General features: G+C 40.5%; 1 protein-coding gene across 1 annotated transcript in view; it reads right to left on the reverse strand.

The window, feature by feature from the left end:
- Nucleotides 1-1,186: 1,186 nt before the first annotated feature.
- LHX2 (LIM homeobox 2) overlaps nt 1,187-16,118 on the reverse strand; it is a 47,538-nt gene continuing 32,606 nt past the window's right edge. Inside the window, 1 exon segment of the mRNA XM_029612622.1 lies at nt 1,187-2,610. Within this exon segment, the coding sequence (XP_029468482.1) occupies nt 2,323-2,610 (288 nt within the window). The 3' untranslated portion in view covers nt 1,187-2,322.

Below are 16,118 nucleotides of genomic sequence, written 5' to 3' on the forward strand. Positions count from 1 at the left end.
AAGGATAGAGACCAAATATATTACCAGTGAATCATTTTCTGAGCAACAGGTGTACTTTGGAGCTTTCAATGTATTCTATAAATTGACTCACCTCTTGTTGATGGCTCTTAAGTCTCCTTACATATTTAATTCAGTTAATATGCATAACTCTTGAATAACATGGAGTTTTCCATAGGATAAAGTCAGATCAGTTGATCAGATTGGTTGGTTTAATTTTTTCCAGCACATAAATACCCCTTATGCAGGAGATACATACTATCTGAAAAGTATCAATCCAGCTTTATATCAATGTTTTCATATTGGTTTACTCCATCATTCATCAAAAAGTGTTAATCACACCTGTGATAAGGAAAAGGGGTGTGTTTATAGAAATGTTTGAGTTACCATGTGGTGGGGTAACTTACTGCTTTGCATCAGTATTATCATGCAACACAGTAAGTTTACTTCACCATGCAATGGTCCCTATTTTTCACATTCTGTGCTAAGAGAGAGAGAGAGAGATTATCTACAAGGCCTTCACAGTAGTTAAGAATTCATATCTCTGTAGGAGGGCCATCTAATAGGTCAAAGTGAGGTGTTAGTGGTGATTTATGGTTTAGGTGCAGTTTCACATGTAGAGTGAGACGTACGAACAGCACAGTACATCTTGGTGACAATTTGACATCATTTGGAGTGAGGAAAGTCTCAAAAACATGAAATCTCTACTATGTTCTCTCACCCTAGCTTGATGGACAAATCTTCACCAAGATGTACTGTGCTTTTTGTACGTCTCACTCTACATGTGAAACTGGCCCCTAAACCCTAAACCCTAAACTACCACTAACACCTCACCTTGACCTAGTTTATTTGGGCAGCAGTTTGTCAGTAATTTTGAAGGAACAAACCATTGGGATAAAGTTCAAATTCAATTCAAATTCAGTTCTTAATATTAATGAGTGATACAGGTCAAAGAATTTTATGCTAACAAGACAATGGATTTACAATCCATCTAAACACAAAACTTTGAACATTGCTGAGGTATCTTAATCTTTCCAGAGGATGCAAGAATATATAAATTGGTCAAACTAATAACTGATATTTCAAAAAGTAGAAAGTCTTACAACTTATTAAGAAATTGAATTAAATGGAAAAATCCCAAAAGATTAAAGGAACAGCCATTTTTTATTAGTATTAATAACCCATGAAACCTTACCTGCTTTATACCTTTGAAGGACAAACAAAATCTTACAAAAAGAAAATACTTCAAAGGTCATATATTTGTACAACATTGTTTTACTTCAATTTGATTTAACAATGTTATAAATTAACCTAGCTTGTTTTATATTTGTATCCTTTAGTTATGCTTCTGGGGTGGGGCAACTCTAAAAAGTCTCTACTGCAAAACTGGGCTGGCCATAGCAATACTGTATTTTTTTATCTGATTACCCTACCCTGATCTAAAGATCAGATTGAGAACTTCTGCTGGACAGAGAGAAGTGTTTGAATTTTATCTGAAGTATTTCGTACTTCGCTCAAAAAATGACATGCAGTTCCTTATGAATCAGAATGATGCATGAGAATTTGCAGCTGAAAACCATCATCTCTATAGCATTGTACCTTTCATTTCTCATCATCAACTTGAAACCATGTTGCTACAAACCTGACTTCCACAGATCTGAATGATCATAAGGCAGAATTGGATTGTACTGTACTATCCATTATTACGATTTTATGATGCAGATACTGTATTTTATAGGCCATCATTTAAGCCCTTTCAATGGAGTCTGGCTGCCTGGGTCCTGGAATTAATTTTAAACCTCCTTGTAGTTCTGTATCAAGCAAGCTCCATAAGTAGTTTTTATTACTGGTTAGATTTTACAAATTATTATATTAGAGAAGACTTCCATCTGAAAATTCTAAAACAACAAAGCAACCAATGAAAGGTTTAGGACTATTCAAAGTAACAAACTCTTAACAATTTTGCTCTGATCATAAATATACAGAGAGAAAATGGACATATAATCCAAGGTACATAGATAAGACAGTATATAAGGCACATGGCAGTCTTTGAAAATACAGATGCTTTAGACATCTTAAATTAATGGTTCTTTCCCTTGCTCAGTCCTCAAAACTGTACAGTTCCACAAATGTTGTGTTGCAGTTAGATCTTCCAAGTTTTTCTATAGTCAATAATCTTAATACCAGAACAGTAAGTTTTCCTTCCATTTCAGGACAGATACTAAATGTAGTTAGTCTGTTGAACAAAGCCTCTATTGAAATACACTTGGAATTCAACTAGAAATAATTTCTTATGTTTAAAAGAAATCATTAAGAAAGGAGTCATCAGAAAAGATTTGTAAGAGTTGTTTGTGAGGGACTTCTAGATTCGTGAACATCAAGACCTCCAGTCACTGATGTCAAAACGGACGTCACAGTTGGCATAGTAGGATTAGTCAAGTCAGTTAAGGTAGTAGGAGTGCTGGAGGGGCTCAGTGAGGCGTTGGAAATTTCTGATGCTGGCCCTGATGGAGTTCCTGCTTGAAGCGCTGCATCAGAAGCCTTGTCAACTCCTGAGTTTTCCTGACGTAAAAGGTTCCGTCTAAATTTGGCTCTTGCGTTTTGAAACCAGACCTGAAATAATTTAACGAAAGATGGTGATTAGGGTGGAGTCATTTCCCTCTAGGTAAAAGTTAAAGCTGTTCAGATAAGAAGATAAACCTAATCCTCATATACATGTGTAGATATAAGCAAGGCACTTAGTTGGGTGTTAATAACCCACAGTGGAGTCAGAAAATCATCAAAGTAAAAGTCCTTATGTTCAGGCTAATTATTAAATGAGAGTAATTTATTGTTGCCCACATCCCAGAGCAAAAAACATATTTTGTTCCAAATAATGAAAATTCCTTGTTAAGAACAGCAAATGTTGTTTGGTGTTATGGGATGTGACTGACAATAAATTACTTTTATTTTAGTAACTGACATTGCCTAGCTTTTCTTTGAATAAATGTTAAAGAAACAGATAATATCAGTACATATCAACACCAATTTTAAGAAAAATAAAGACAGGGCTTTATGCTGCAAGTATTTAATTACGTCTCAGTGGGATGCTGTAAGAGACTCCTGGAATCACAAAATAATAAAGACCCAGTGCACAATAAATCAAGATAGCCAAGTGTGGAGTTTGCTTAGCACCTACTCCACAGTGGGTTAATTTCTTTGGCATCTACTCTCCCTCAGTGGTTTCAACCTCCAGGAGGCAAACAGTGAAATAGCATTTTCCCAAACATTTAAAGGTGAATTTTTACACTGCTTTGCGTGTGAAAATTAACACACATGCACATAAGTAGCCTCTATTCGCAAATTCTGTATTTTATAAAAGTCAAAAATACTCATGTGTATTCACTTACACACACACATGTACACACGAAAAAAAGGGGCAATGCAGGGGCATTCCAGGGGGGGGCCAACACTTATGTGCAGACCTTGCTATTTTAAAAGACACTTATGAGCATACATTTGCCAATTTAGGGGGTCATTTTCTAAGACTATCACATGCGATAGCTTGCCGGGGAGGAGTCGGGGCGGCAAGGAGGAGGACGCGGAGTTATCTTCGCTGGCAGCGATAAGGTAAGTTACGTTATCGTCGCCAGTAGCGCACCCAATAGCACCGCCTTTCACAGTGGCGCTACTGAGTGCGAAAGCCGGCAGCGATAACACTGCAGTGGTACGATCGCTGCCGGCTTTCGCAGGTCCGCCCCCCCCCCCTTTCGCCCCCCATTACCGCTGGATTCACCATTCTCTGTGAGAATGGAAAATCCAGGCCTTACATATTTTTACACCTGCTAATTATCTGGCGTAAGTGATGTTAATTGTGAAGCACTGACTAAGTGGGAGGTCTGGATGAACTGAGAGGAGTTCAGACTGAGGAAGGTCTCCATGACCCAGAGAAGGATTGGGTGAACTTGGGGACTAATTTGTAAACTGGTTAATTTCATTTACACGTGCATGTTTTAAAATTGGTCGATTTACATGCGTAAATCGGAACTTACACGAGTCCTACTTTACTTTCGTGCAGAAAATATATGCGTGTATATTTTTAAAATAGATAGAAAAAGTACATGTGGTCAATGCATTGTATGTGGTTTGAATGCATTGCATGTATTCACACATAAGTCTACATACTCGCTTGGTTTCATAAAAGGTGTATATACCATACACATGAGTTATAAAATACTATGGTAAAACTCTGCACAGCCATATACACACATATATGCCGTGACATGCATTTGTTTGAAAGTTATCCTTTAAGGGGTAGATTTTAAAAAAGAGCGCGATCGCGTACTTTTGTTCGCGCAGCAGGCACGAACAAAAGTACGTTGGATTTTATAAGATACGCGCATAGCCGCACGTATCTTATAAAATCCTGGATCGGCGCGCGCAAGGCTGCCGATTTTGGGCAGCCTGCACGCGTCGAGCCGCGCAGCCTGCCTCCGTTCCCTCCGAGGCCGCTACGAAATCGGAGCGGCCTCGGAGGGAACTTTCTTTCGCCCTCCCCTCACCTTCCCCTCCCTTCCCCTACCTAACCCACCCCCCCCCCCCGGCCCTATCTAAACCCCCCCTTACCTTTGTCCCTCGATTTACGCCTGCTAGAAGCAGACGTAAATCTACGCGTGCCAGAGGACTGCTGGCGCGCCGTCATCCGACCCGGAGGCTGGTCCGGAGGCCTCGACCATGCCCCCGGGCCGGCACCACGCCCCCGGTCCCGCCCCGAAACGCCGTGCTCCACCCCCAAACGCCGCGTCATTCGACCCCGCCCCCGACACGCCCCCAACAAAAAACCCCAGGATTACGCGCGTCCCGGGGCTCTGCGTGCGCCGGCGGCCTATGCAAAATAGACGCGCTGGCGCGCGAGGGCCCTGCTTACGTAAATCTGGGCGGATTTACGCGAGCAGGGCATTTAAAATCCGCCCGTAAGTGTAGTAAAAAGGATATATTCAGCTGCTAATTGGTGTGTTTTTGAACTCTGAAAAAGTTGTTCAGAAGTGTCTGGGAAAAAAATATATTCAGAGTACATAGGACACGGAGCCTACCTGTAATCTTCATTACTGGAATTTGCTCTACCTGACCTTCCGCCAACAAATGCCAATTCACCCACCTCCCTGAGGCCTCTATTCCAAATATACTTACTCCAGCTCAGAGCAGGAGTACGTCCTGCCAGCCTCCCATTAGCCTGTGCAACTTCTATTATTTCCACTGGTTGGAATCATTTTTTTTTCTTTTCTTTCCCTCTATTGGAAAATTATAGAAGCTGGCCCATGTCACACTATTTTCTTTTTCTCTACCTGATTCCACTGGAATGAAATTGGAAAAATGTCTCAGGAAAGATTTTGCAGATGTTTCTCATCGTTTTTAATGAGATGGTACAGTGATGGCCACAGCACATTGTGGTCCCTGTCTGTTGAAAAGCTGCGCTGACGATCCTTACCAAATGCAGAAGCATCTGAACACACTTCCTAATCACACATTTCCCCCTCCCTCCCTCACAACCATTCTCATACGTATACACGATTAGAACCAACCTTGTCCACATACAAACACACACCTGCATTCACAGACATCATTCGTACACATATACTACTAATCCTAGGAAAAAACTAAAAGGGCAAAATGTCAACCAACAACAACAACAAGAGATAGATACAATTAGATTTTGTTTCCCCTTCTCAGGGGGCAGGCTTCTAGAGCTTCTGCATGGGGTAAGGGGCCTCCCTTTGCCTCCCCAAGGGTTTCCCTCGTTTTCGCCTGCTATTTCTATAGCTGAATCTATATTTTAGTGGCTATTCCCAGAGGTGGAGCAGGAGCATGCCTGAGCAACCCTGAAAGAGATAAAAGGACAATTGCTCAGGATGCATCACAGACAAGTAAAAAAGCAGCAGGTGCAAATCAGAAAAGGCAACACACCTCCAAAAGGAGCATCACTTCACCTCGAGCAAATCCCAGGCAATGCATGTATGCGTCAGTGCTGGCATGCCTGAACTGCAGGACACTGGCCCTTTGAAGAGGCGGCTGCATGCTCTGGGTACTCGGGGTGGGGGGGCGGGGGAGGTCAGAATAAATGAAGAGAAACTCAGATACAAGGGGGTAACAGTTTTATTTGGCAACATGATCAAAGGCAGGATGCTCAGAAGAGAGAAGACAAACAGTGTAACCAAGACAAAGGCAAGTAAAATGACAGACACCACTCAGGGACATGCCTTTGCATTACATGCAACAGAGGACTGCATCCAAAACATAGAAAGGAAACACTGTCAAAGGCACAAGAGAGAGGGACAGAAGGAGGGAGCATGCACTCTGGAAAAGTTGGGCCAAATAACGCATGCAAACAAAACAAGGGAGCACAGCAGGTGCCACACCAGCATGCCAGACAAAAACAGACACCACATGAATAGACACATGCAAGGAGCCATCATGGAAAATGACACATATCTACAGGGAAATATTCACTGGCAGAATGTCCTCTAGCAACCAGAGCTGGTCTCCCAGGCTCTCATATCCCTGACAGTCCTCCATCAGCACTAGGGCATCCTTGTTCCTTCTCCTTCTGCCTTACAAGATGCAGGAGCCAAGGTTCCTTGCCCTGATCTGTAAACCAGACGTAACCATGTCACAGAATTTCAGTTCTGTCTAAAAACAAAAGCAAAAAGATTTGAAAAAATAGAGAGCCCTTATTAATGTACCGAAGCCAACGAGTGATAAGGAAAGTATTAATCCGGATAAGACTCAGTCTCACTCTGCCAGCACACAGTGGACCTATCAACAATGTGTACAGACAGAAGTACAGGAGAGGAGACATGCCAGACTTACTGGAGGTGACAGGAAGACCCTTCAGGGGGAGTTCTCCTCATTAACTATCCTGGAAGACCAGCTGACGGGAGGAGCATTGGTGGCACATGGGGCTGGCAGAGCTAGAGACTGGAGCCCAGTGGCGTTAAGGACCATAACGTCAGTGAGTTGCTGAAGATATGATGGAAAGAGAAAGGGGACTGAAGCAGCCAAGGTTCACATGGCTGTGCTGTATGAGGGCAGATTTCAAATGAGTTTACCCAGTTCTGGCAATAGGGGTAGGGAGGGCAGAGGAGGGGGGCACAGGGGGCCCAATTCAGGGCTAGCACCTAGAGCATTTAGGGTGGCGATGCCTCCCCAAAACTATGCCTATGTTGTCAGGTAACAAAGGAGCTGCCCAGGTATATTCTCATGGCTTACAATTGCCCTCCCCTCTGAAACAGTGTGCATGCCTTTAGCAAAGGTGAAAGGGGCAGGCCTGGGGGCAGAGAAAGACCAGGGGAGGGAAAGAGCAGCTCAAAACGAAATTCCCACTCACATATAAACACGCATACTGTGCGTAGCTGCAGAGTCCTTGGGTACTTTTGGACCCCTGGTGTCTGCCAGCTCCATCTTTTCAAGAGGAAACGCCACGTGGAATTTCCTTTTGAAATTGCATTAGCTGGCAGGTCCTCAAGTACAAAGTGTATCCTTGCACCAGCAAGCTAGCAGGGCAGTTTGAAAATTGTTCCTTATAGTATTGCCAGTCGTGGACTGGACACCAGCCAGTCTCAGTGCGATCAGTCTGAACTGTCTGTGTATCTTCTCTTTAAGTCCCACCAGTCTTGAAACCCTGTAGTATTACCACAGGCCACCAGCAGAGAAGCTCACCCTGCCAATGTGGGGAAGCTTTGCTAGGCCGCAGTTCTGCCTGGAAAGTGCAGCAGGCTGTTCCTGAATCTTTTCTATGACGTTCCTAACAGTGTGCAGTCTGCTTTTGGAGGTGGCACATTTCCCTCCTGCAGTCACTCTGCTCATCTGTCTGAATTACTTTCACTATAAATATCAGTGGTAAAACCAGAGACAATATAATATATTTATATTAAGAAGAAATACATGGCAGGGAATCTTTTTAAATGATGGAAACATCTATAAAATATGGATGCCACAACTCTACAAAATAGCCCCACAAACAAAGCTCCTTAACAGTGATACTTGTGAGCCTTCAAAAGGTCTATGAAGGTATCCTACTCGACTGGTCCTTATGAGGGAAATTTTCAAGCGCAAATCTCGACATCTATTTAAAATAGTAAAAGAGCTTTTTGAAAGTTCTCCATCCTGTTTGTGGGTAACAGTGCATGCACTGTGGAACGTTTACCCGCATTTTAATGGAGGCATCCCCAGGGTGGGGCTAAGCCAGAGGAGTACATGGATAATGCCGGTGCAAATCTCTGCAGGCACTTTTTCCTTGGGCAGTTTTCAAAAGGAAAGTATGCATGCAGTTTGCCTTTCAGAACTGGTACAAAACCCATGAGGGAAAAGCAGTTGCGGAATTTGCACCTGCCCCCACAGATCTGAAAATTGCCCCATGTGTGTGACGTGCGCAGCTTCGGTTGAATTTGAAAGATGCAAACTCACCAGGCTACTAACCCCATGGATACCACAGACTGAGATGATGATCAGTGGGGACGGTTTTCCCAGGCATATGAAAAGATAATTTATGAGCAATTCAAACGCTATGTACCTTCAGCAAGACTTGTGAAATGCAATACAATAGTAATGGCCCCATGGGGGTAGGGGGGAAAACCTCAATTTATGTTTAGACCATGTATGTTGACCACATTGGTGAAAATACGGTAGGTAGAACACATTAAAAGAGCATCTCAGAAACAATGTCATTCACCTGTATTCATGAATGTGGCCGGTCTTCCATCCCAGGTGCACAGGAGAACAATGGCAGCTCCCTCCTGCCCCACAAGTTGCACTCCAGCTATTCTGCAGTTTACCCCACCCAGGGCCCTGTGGTCTGGCATGGTTGCTGACCCCGCATGCTTTAAAGCACGGGACAACTGGCACATGCCTAGCAGGGAGAAACGTGTCGAGGTTCTCCCGCACGCCTTAGAAGAAACGTGGATATGAAGAACATTCCTGTCTGTCTCTTTATCTATTGGCTACAAAAGAAGCAACTACCTAGTGTGGCAACATTACTAATGGTCAGAGTGATACACAACTGCCTCACCATTACATTCACTCAGAGAAACAATAAATCACCAGTCATTTGTTCTGGTGGCGTTCATTATGGCAGTCTCAGAAAGGGTCATTTTCAAAACCTGAAGAAATGAGCTTTATGAAACTTGCTTACCCTCCCTGCAGGTAAGAATGTGTGCATAGCGGCTGTATGTGAAGAGGTGGGCAGAGCCTGGGTGGGAGCTGGAATAACATGCATGCGTTTACGTTTTCAAAAGTATGCATGCAATCTTTCCTGAAAAACTATGCACACATATTAGCGGGTGTAAATGTGTGCTGGTAGTTTTGGTAGGACAGTTTTCAAAGAGAAAGCACATATGCATTTTCCCTTTGACAATCAGTGTAAAGTTTGCAGCTAGAAAATACCCACACACTTTACAAAAATGCATAGTTACAAAATTACCTCCAAAATGTATAACATTTGCAGTCATCCACAAATAATCTTTCGGATGAAGCACAATACTAATTAATATTAGTTTGAGCTCTTCAAAACAGTAACTTTATTTTCGGTACCAAGAAAAAAAATGCTTTAATGGGAGAAAGTGCTCTGACTGGCTTGCCAGCTCTTCAGCCATTGTATACTGAGCATAAGACAGAATAGCAGCTCAGAAAAGACCATCCATGTTTACCAGTTAATAGCCTAAGTTGAATGAAAAAGCTTTCTATTGATAAAGCATAGCCTCTATTCGGCAAAACTCCTGGCCAGACACCTGGAGACAATTGGCCTATGACAGTCTGTCTTATGCTGTGAAAATAAAAATTCGGGTTAGCTCAGGAGACATTTATCTCTGTCCTACCCCATGAAGATTCATTCATCTACATACATTTTTGACCATCTCGAAGTTTTCTCTAAATAAAGGCCAATGTTTTAGATTTATTTTTAGAGCAAATCAACGTGACTGGTTATGCAGTATAGAGGTAATTTTAAATGAGTTACGCAGGGATTGAGCATGTAAGTAGCCTGTGCTGTTTTATAAACTGTATTTGCTTCCAGCTTCCTGGACAGCACACAGTCCAGGGGGTGTACCCTACTCAGGAGGCTAGTACAAGTCAGCATACCAACAACCAATTCCAACCAGGACATTTGTACTTATACCACTAACTATGCGCTGGCGGATGGTATGATAATGTATTCCATTTTCGCAATAAGGCTGGGGGGGGAGGGAAGGGGGGTGACCTAGGAGTTTTTTCTGTGTTGTGTTATGATTTGAGGTGTGGTTACTAAAGTGAAAATTGAAAAATAAAGGATTTAAAAAAAAAAACCTGTATTTGCAGTGTGATGCATAAATATGAACGGGGAAAAAAAAGGGTCGTCCCAGGCTGGGGTTTGCAAATATGCACACATGTTGCTGTTTTGCAAGCAGTATGCCCGTGTTCCCCCTACTTGTAAGAACACTTCTACACCTGCTATTTGTCTTGCACAACAGAAATCACACTTGTCTTTTGTCTGCGGTTTTTGGGTGGGAGGTCTGGATCAACTGGTAGGAGTTCAGGGTGAAGTGCGGAGGGTCCAGGTGAACTGGTGGCTTTATCGGCAAACTGATGATTCCAAGTATGCACGCAAGTATTTCCATAAGCAGAGCATGCTCATACCTTACAAAATACCTGCTTCTGCATTTATTTCTGGGTTAAGATGTGAGCATTGTTACAATTATTACGCATGTTTCTTTATAAAATGGATAGAGAGAGTGTACTTTACTGCTTTACAAATTTGTGCACCTACTTTTGGTGCAGCAGTACATGGTATTTTATAAACTGGGTGATTTCCACCACACATTTTTTTAAAATGCTAGCATAAATCTCTGCGGGGCCACTTGTGTGTGCATTTGATGCTTCGTACGCACTTTTGAAAACTGGGTGCCCTTGGCGCTATTGTGCTATTGGTGGAGAATGATGGGGCATGCATAAACGTTCAAGCGCACATATTGCCCGCCTCCAGTCTTCAACGCAACCGGCTATAACAGATGGCTTACAGAGGACTATAGTGCATGGCAGATGGGTCTCATGTGTGTGCACTAGCAAACATGCATACTCCAATACTTCCAGACACCTTAGTATGGCAGGATGTGATTGCCAGAGCTAGCTAAAATGTACGCGGTGCAGCCACTGGGTAGAGTGGAGCCTGCCGGACAAAGTTGAAGCAGCAGTGATCGATGTATTCAGCCTGACTTAAAAAGAAGCAAGCTCCTGTCTGCCAAACAGCAAATAGCATAGCGGACAGTGAACATACCATGCAAGGCTAGGTCTGCAGTCATAGCAGAAAGGAGGCTACATTTGTGTAAGTTGACAAAATCAACATGGGAAGAAGGAAGAGAAGGATGGGGGGAGAGATAGGAAAAGGTTGGATGTGGGAACGGAGAGGTGAGAACAGAGGAAACTGGGGAGTGGAAGGGGATAAGCCAGAAAACATAGGGACATGGACCACTCCCATCACATTCAGTCATATACTCAGAGCCTACCCACTCATTGACACACACACACACAGCCTGTACCACACACCCCCACCTGCTTAGAAACACACACCACCCACTCACAGCCCACACCCCACTTACGCAAACACAACCTACTTAAAAACAACTCACACCCAACCCACTGACACACAGATAAGAGAGGAAGAAAGTGCTTGGGTCAGACAGGGGAGGAGGGAAAAGAATGCAGGGTCGACCTGGAGTCTGGCTGGAATACTATCCTGGGATCAGGATGGGGAGTGAGGCTAGAGTGTGGTACAATTTGGCTGGGAAGGGAGGAAAAAGCCTGCTGGTGATGAGAGTGCTGGGGTCGGGCTCGGGAGGTGGAAAACAGCATAGAATGCTGAAATAACCTCTGTTGAATTTCCAGTAGGTATCAGCTAATTTATATATTTTGGAAGCAATTTTCAAATGAGTTATTCATGTAAATGAAACATACTATCAAATCAATTTTCAAAACCAATTTGCCGACATTTAGTGCACTTAACATGGTAAAACCTATTGACAATTCAATGGCATATTATTTTGTAATAATTTTTAAAAGCCCACTTACACAGTAAAATGCATTTACACATGTAAAACCCAGTTGTAAGCATGTAAATCCTTTTGAAAATTACCTCCTATATATATATAGATATAGATATATCATGAGTGCTCTGGCATCTATATGAATGTTTTTCATAGCTATAATGCTAGTCATAAAAGTATGGAATACAGCAATCTTATCAAAACCTTCATGTGACCAGTCACTATGGGGGTAATTATGTAGCATCATACTTAAATTGTACGGCAAATACACAAGTTACACCAATTTCAAAAGCAGACTTAAGCATTTATATCCACTTTGCAAATTATCCCACCAAATTTACCTGCACATAGTTACACCTATTTGATGTGCAAAAAATGTTTTGGGAAAATTTACATTTGAATTTTCAAATCCTCCCCAACTCCATCCCAGGAACATCTCCACCCAATCCAGGTAAACTTACATGCATATATGACATATGCATGCAAGTTTTCCCATCTATTTGGCAGGCAATTTTGTACAAGGGCTTTTCTATCTGTCAAATACTATTTTACTTGCAGAAGTCCCATTGAAAATTACCCTCCCTATATATTTCTAAGAAGCATTAAATAATCTTCCAGGAAACAGTACTTAGATTTTTATTTATTTGAAGAACTTTAAATATTGCTGCATAATTGGAATATAGTAATATATCAAATCTTCAATGATCAATCAGAGATGCATGAAAATAAAGATTAACAAAAAAAAAATAAAAATAAAGGTGATACCTTTTTATTGGACTGTCTTTTAGAATGTATTGCTCCCTTCCTTGGATCACAATAGAATGCGCAAAAGATGACATTGCCAGTAAATATAAGTGAATTAAAAGAGATATGATCTTGTGAAGGAGGAGGGGGGAGTCATGGGGGTGATGAATGATCAGAACATAACAGGCATTATAATTTTATGGCTCATGATGGGTTAAAGTAGAAAAATTAGGAAGCACCTACTTCACAGACTAAGAACATTTTTATAGAAAAGTATTGTGCAGACCAAAGCAAGTTTAATCAAACGTTTCAAATAAACAGAGTGAAAAAGACATGTTCATGCACAAGATAATATCTGTCTTGCACTTAGCACATAATGAAAGTTGTAATCAAATACAACATAATGGGTTATGAAACCTAGGTCTTTATTGAGCCCTTTTTCTCAGTCCCAAAGCATCCGATCATTTTCATTTCAAAATCTTATGTTCCTGAATTGTTTAAAATTGTTCTTTAATTATCCTGATTATAGGGTCATAGATGCAGTGGTCTGATTTTGAAAAGTACACCACCTTGGAGGTGTCATTTTGGTCATCTCTGTTTTGCTTGTCTGTGTGAGATGATTTTTGCATTTTAAGTTTATCTTATTTCACCAATGTAGAAGGTTTCTTCACATTTTCTACTTTGAGTAATATATACTAGGGATTTGCTTTCATTTGAAATGACATAGACAATGTTGTCTGACAGAGAGAATACCAAAAGTACTGAAAAGTTGTGAAATAGATGCTTTTTTATTGTGAATATTGACCAGTCATAATAGGCTTCATCTCTCAAGCATATATTGCTAGATGATACACCTTATTTATAATCATCGGTCAAAGTCCCAAATGATAATTAAATTTTTCAAGTATTTTTTCAAATGCATATAAAATGACTTAACTTGTAGATATCGCTGAAGTCGTAAGTAATCAGACCACCCGGTCTGATTATTTACGGCTTCACAACTTTTCAGTACTTTTGGTATTCTGTCTGTCAGATTTATTTTCTACCATAGTACTTTAAATATTTCACTATCGGGTTTTCCCGTGAGTCATTGTTGATAGACAATGTTGTTTCATGTTGCTTTTTAAATGAAATGAGAAAAAAACACCAAATTTTGGGGGGTTTTCTTTTTTCATATTTAGTGTGCCCTAATTCAGAACAATGCATACAATCAAATTAGTGTGCATTAACAAATAGTGTACACACTAATTCATATGGTGCACACTAACTCAGATAGCGTTTAAGTTTAATACAAAACTTATTCTAAATAAACCTGTAATAAAATGAAACAAAAAAAATAAAATAAAAATAAAATGAAACAAAATATTTTGCCATACAAACCCCTAATACTACACTAGAAGAGAAGCATGAGTAGGATACCCTTATGTTAAATGAGCTGTAAAATTAATGGATGTCACTTTTAAACCCCCCAAACCCTCTTTGCTTTCATACTATCATTAGAATGCATTTTATGATTCACTTTTATTTTCTGGTAATGTCATCTCATGTTCATTCCATTCTGACCTGAGAAAAAGAGTAAGAGCTACTGAAAGGTAGTCATGAAATATATTAATTTAGTCTAATAAAAAGTATCACTTTTTTTTCTTTTATTTCCATGTATTCAAGTGGACTAACAAGGCAACCACACTACTTTATATAATCAGAAGTGATCAATGTCACAAAATCAGCTGCTTTCACAATGATTGATGACATCACAAAGACACTCCAAGAACTGAAGTCAAGCCCGTAAGAGATATGCCAGGAATTAATGTAACATTTTTATTTAAAGAAAAATGGCATTTATATGTTATGTAGACAGAAGACGTAATGGTTGCTAACTGAAAAACAAAAGGAGGGTTCCGTATCTAATGTACGGCTTCACCACTTGTGAGTTAGAGAACCATTTTCCATCAGTTATGGAAAACTATTATACAGTAGACAGATGGTGAATTAGAGATGAAAGATTTGTCCATTCTTTTAAGTGAAAAAGCCATGACTCACAAATTAGTTCCTTAGTCTGCGCTCTCTTTTAGAAAAAAAAAAATCCTACATCTAATAGCCAATCATAGAAATTTGCTTATATAATTATATTACACACAAATGGCATTGTTTAAGGAGTAGACTAAATCCTGATACTGCTGTTCCAGGTGGTTTCAGCTTGATTTTAACTGTCAAGTACCTTTGTGATGTTTTCAACTGCTGGGAAAACAACTGACTTTGTGACATTGATTTCATGTGAATGAATGGAGATTATCTGTTTCCTCACTGAGTTCCAATTCCAGAGCACAGCCCAAATTTCTAAAAATAATGGAAGAAATTGATTCTACAATTTTTCTGGAAGCTCATTAAATAGTTCCTGGAAATGTATTTAGGGGTAGTTTTCAATAAGCAGCTAAGTGTTAGGTATAGTGAAAGGGGTAACTTTGTACCTTCACACCTTAGCTAATGTTTTTCTTAAAAATGCCCGTGGAAAAGTAACCCGCCTCCAATACTTTTCCATGGGCCACCCTATACGTTGCATCTGTTTTTTCTATGAGCAGTAAAGAGACTGGAAAATGCACACTTATATTTGAAAATGAAATATGCACACACATTTTTCTTCCTCTGACCCAACCACAACTTCCAGAACACTCTCCTTTTAACAACATGGTTATTTGTATCTATTGTGCCCTGGGCAATTTTCTAATTCAGGGATCTAGGTGCCTAACCCCTTTGAGAACTGACCTCACTACTGAAGCAAAAATGATTGTGCCTACATAAGTGATAAACATATATATTGACATGTAAAAGTGACTGAGAAAATGGAATGAAAAAGCATTCAGCCTCTATTTTTCCACAGGCTCGATTCTGTTTTCCAAATGTATTAAACAAGCAGTCCTGACTGTGAATACTTTCAAAATGGTGCCTGTCTCATTCCTACTAGAAAGCTTCCGTGTTCAATGTACAGTCATTTTGCTAATGCACAATATTAAAAAAAATAATAATCTTACTGTAAAAAGAATTACCTAACCTGTAATACTCACAAGAAAACTGGAACAACACAGCTCATTGTTTCTGAAAATACACTTCTCGTGAAGGAAGAAACTGATGGACAAACATCATCATCAATAACTTGACTGGTAAATTATATTAAATGTGCTTTTTTTGCATTAATCAAATAACAAGGCCTAGAAGTAGATTTTCCTAAGAAATTAGTAATTTTCTATATTAACTGGAAGCTTGTTTCAGTAGTAGACCTGTGAGTCTATCATCAAGGTCAACATCTAACACAATGGTTCCAAAACTGTGCAT

This window comes from Rhinatrema bivittatum, chromosome 8, assembly GCF_901001135.1.
Source record: "Rhinatrema bivittatum chromosome 8, aRhiBiv1.1, whole genome shotgun sequence".
NCBI lineage: Eukaryota > Metazoa > Chordata > Amphibia > Gymnophiona > Rhinatrematidae > Rhinatrema > Rhinatrema bivittatum.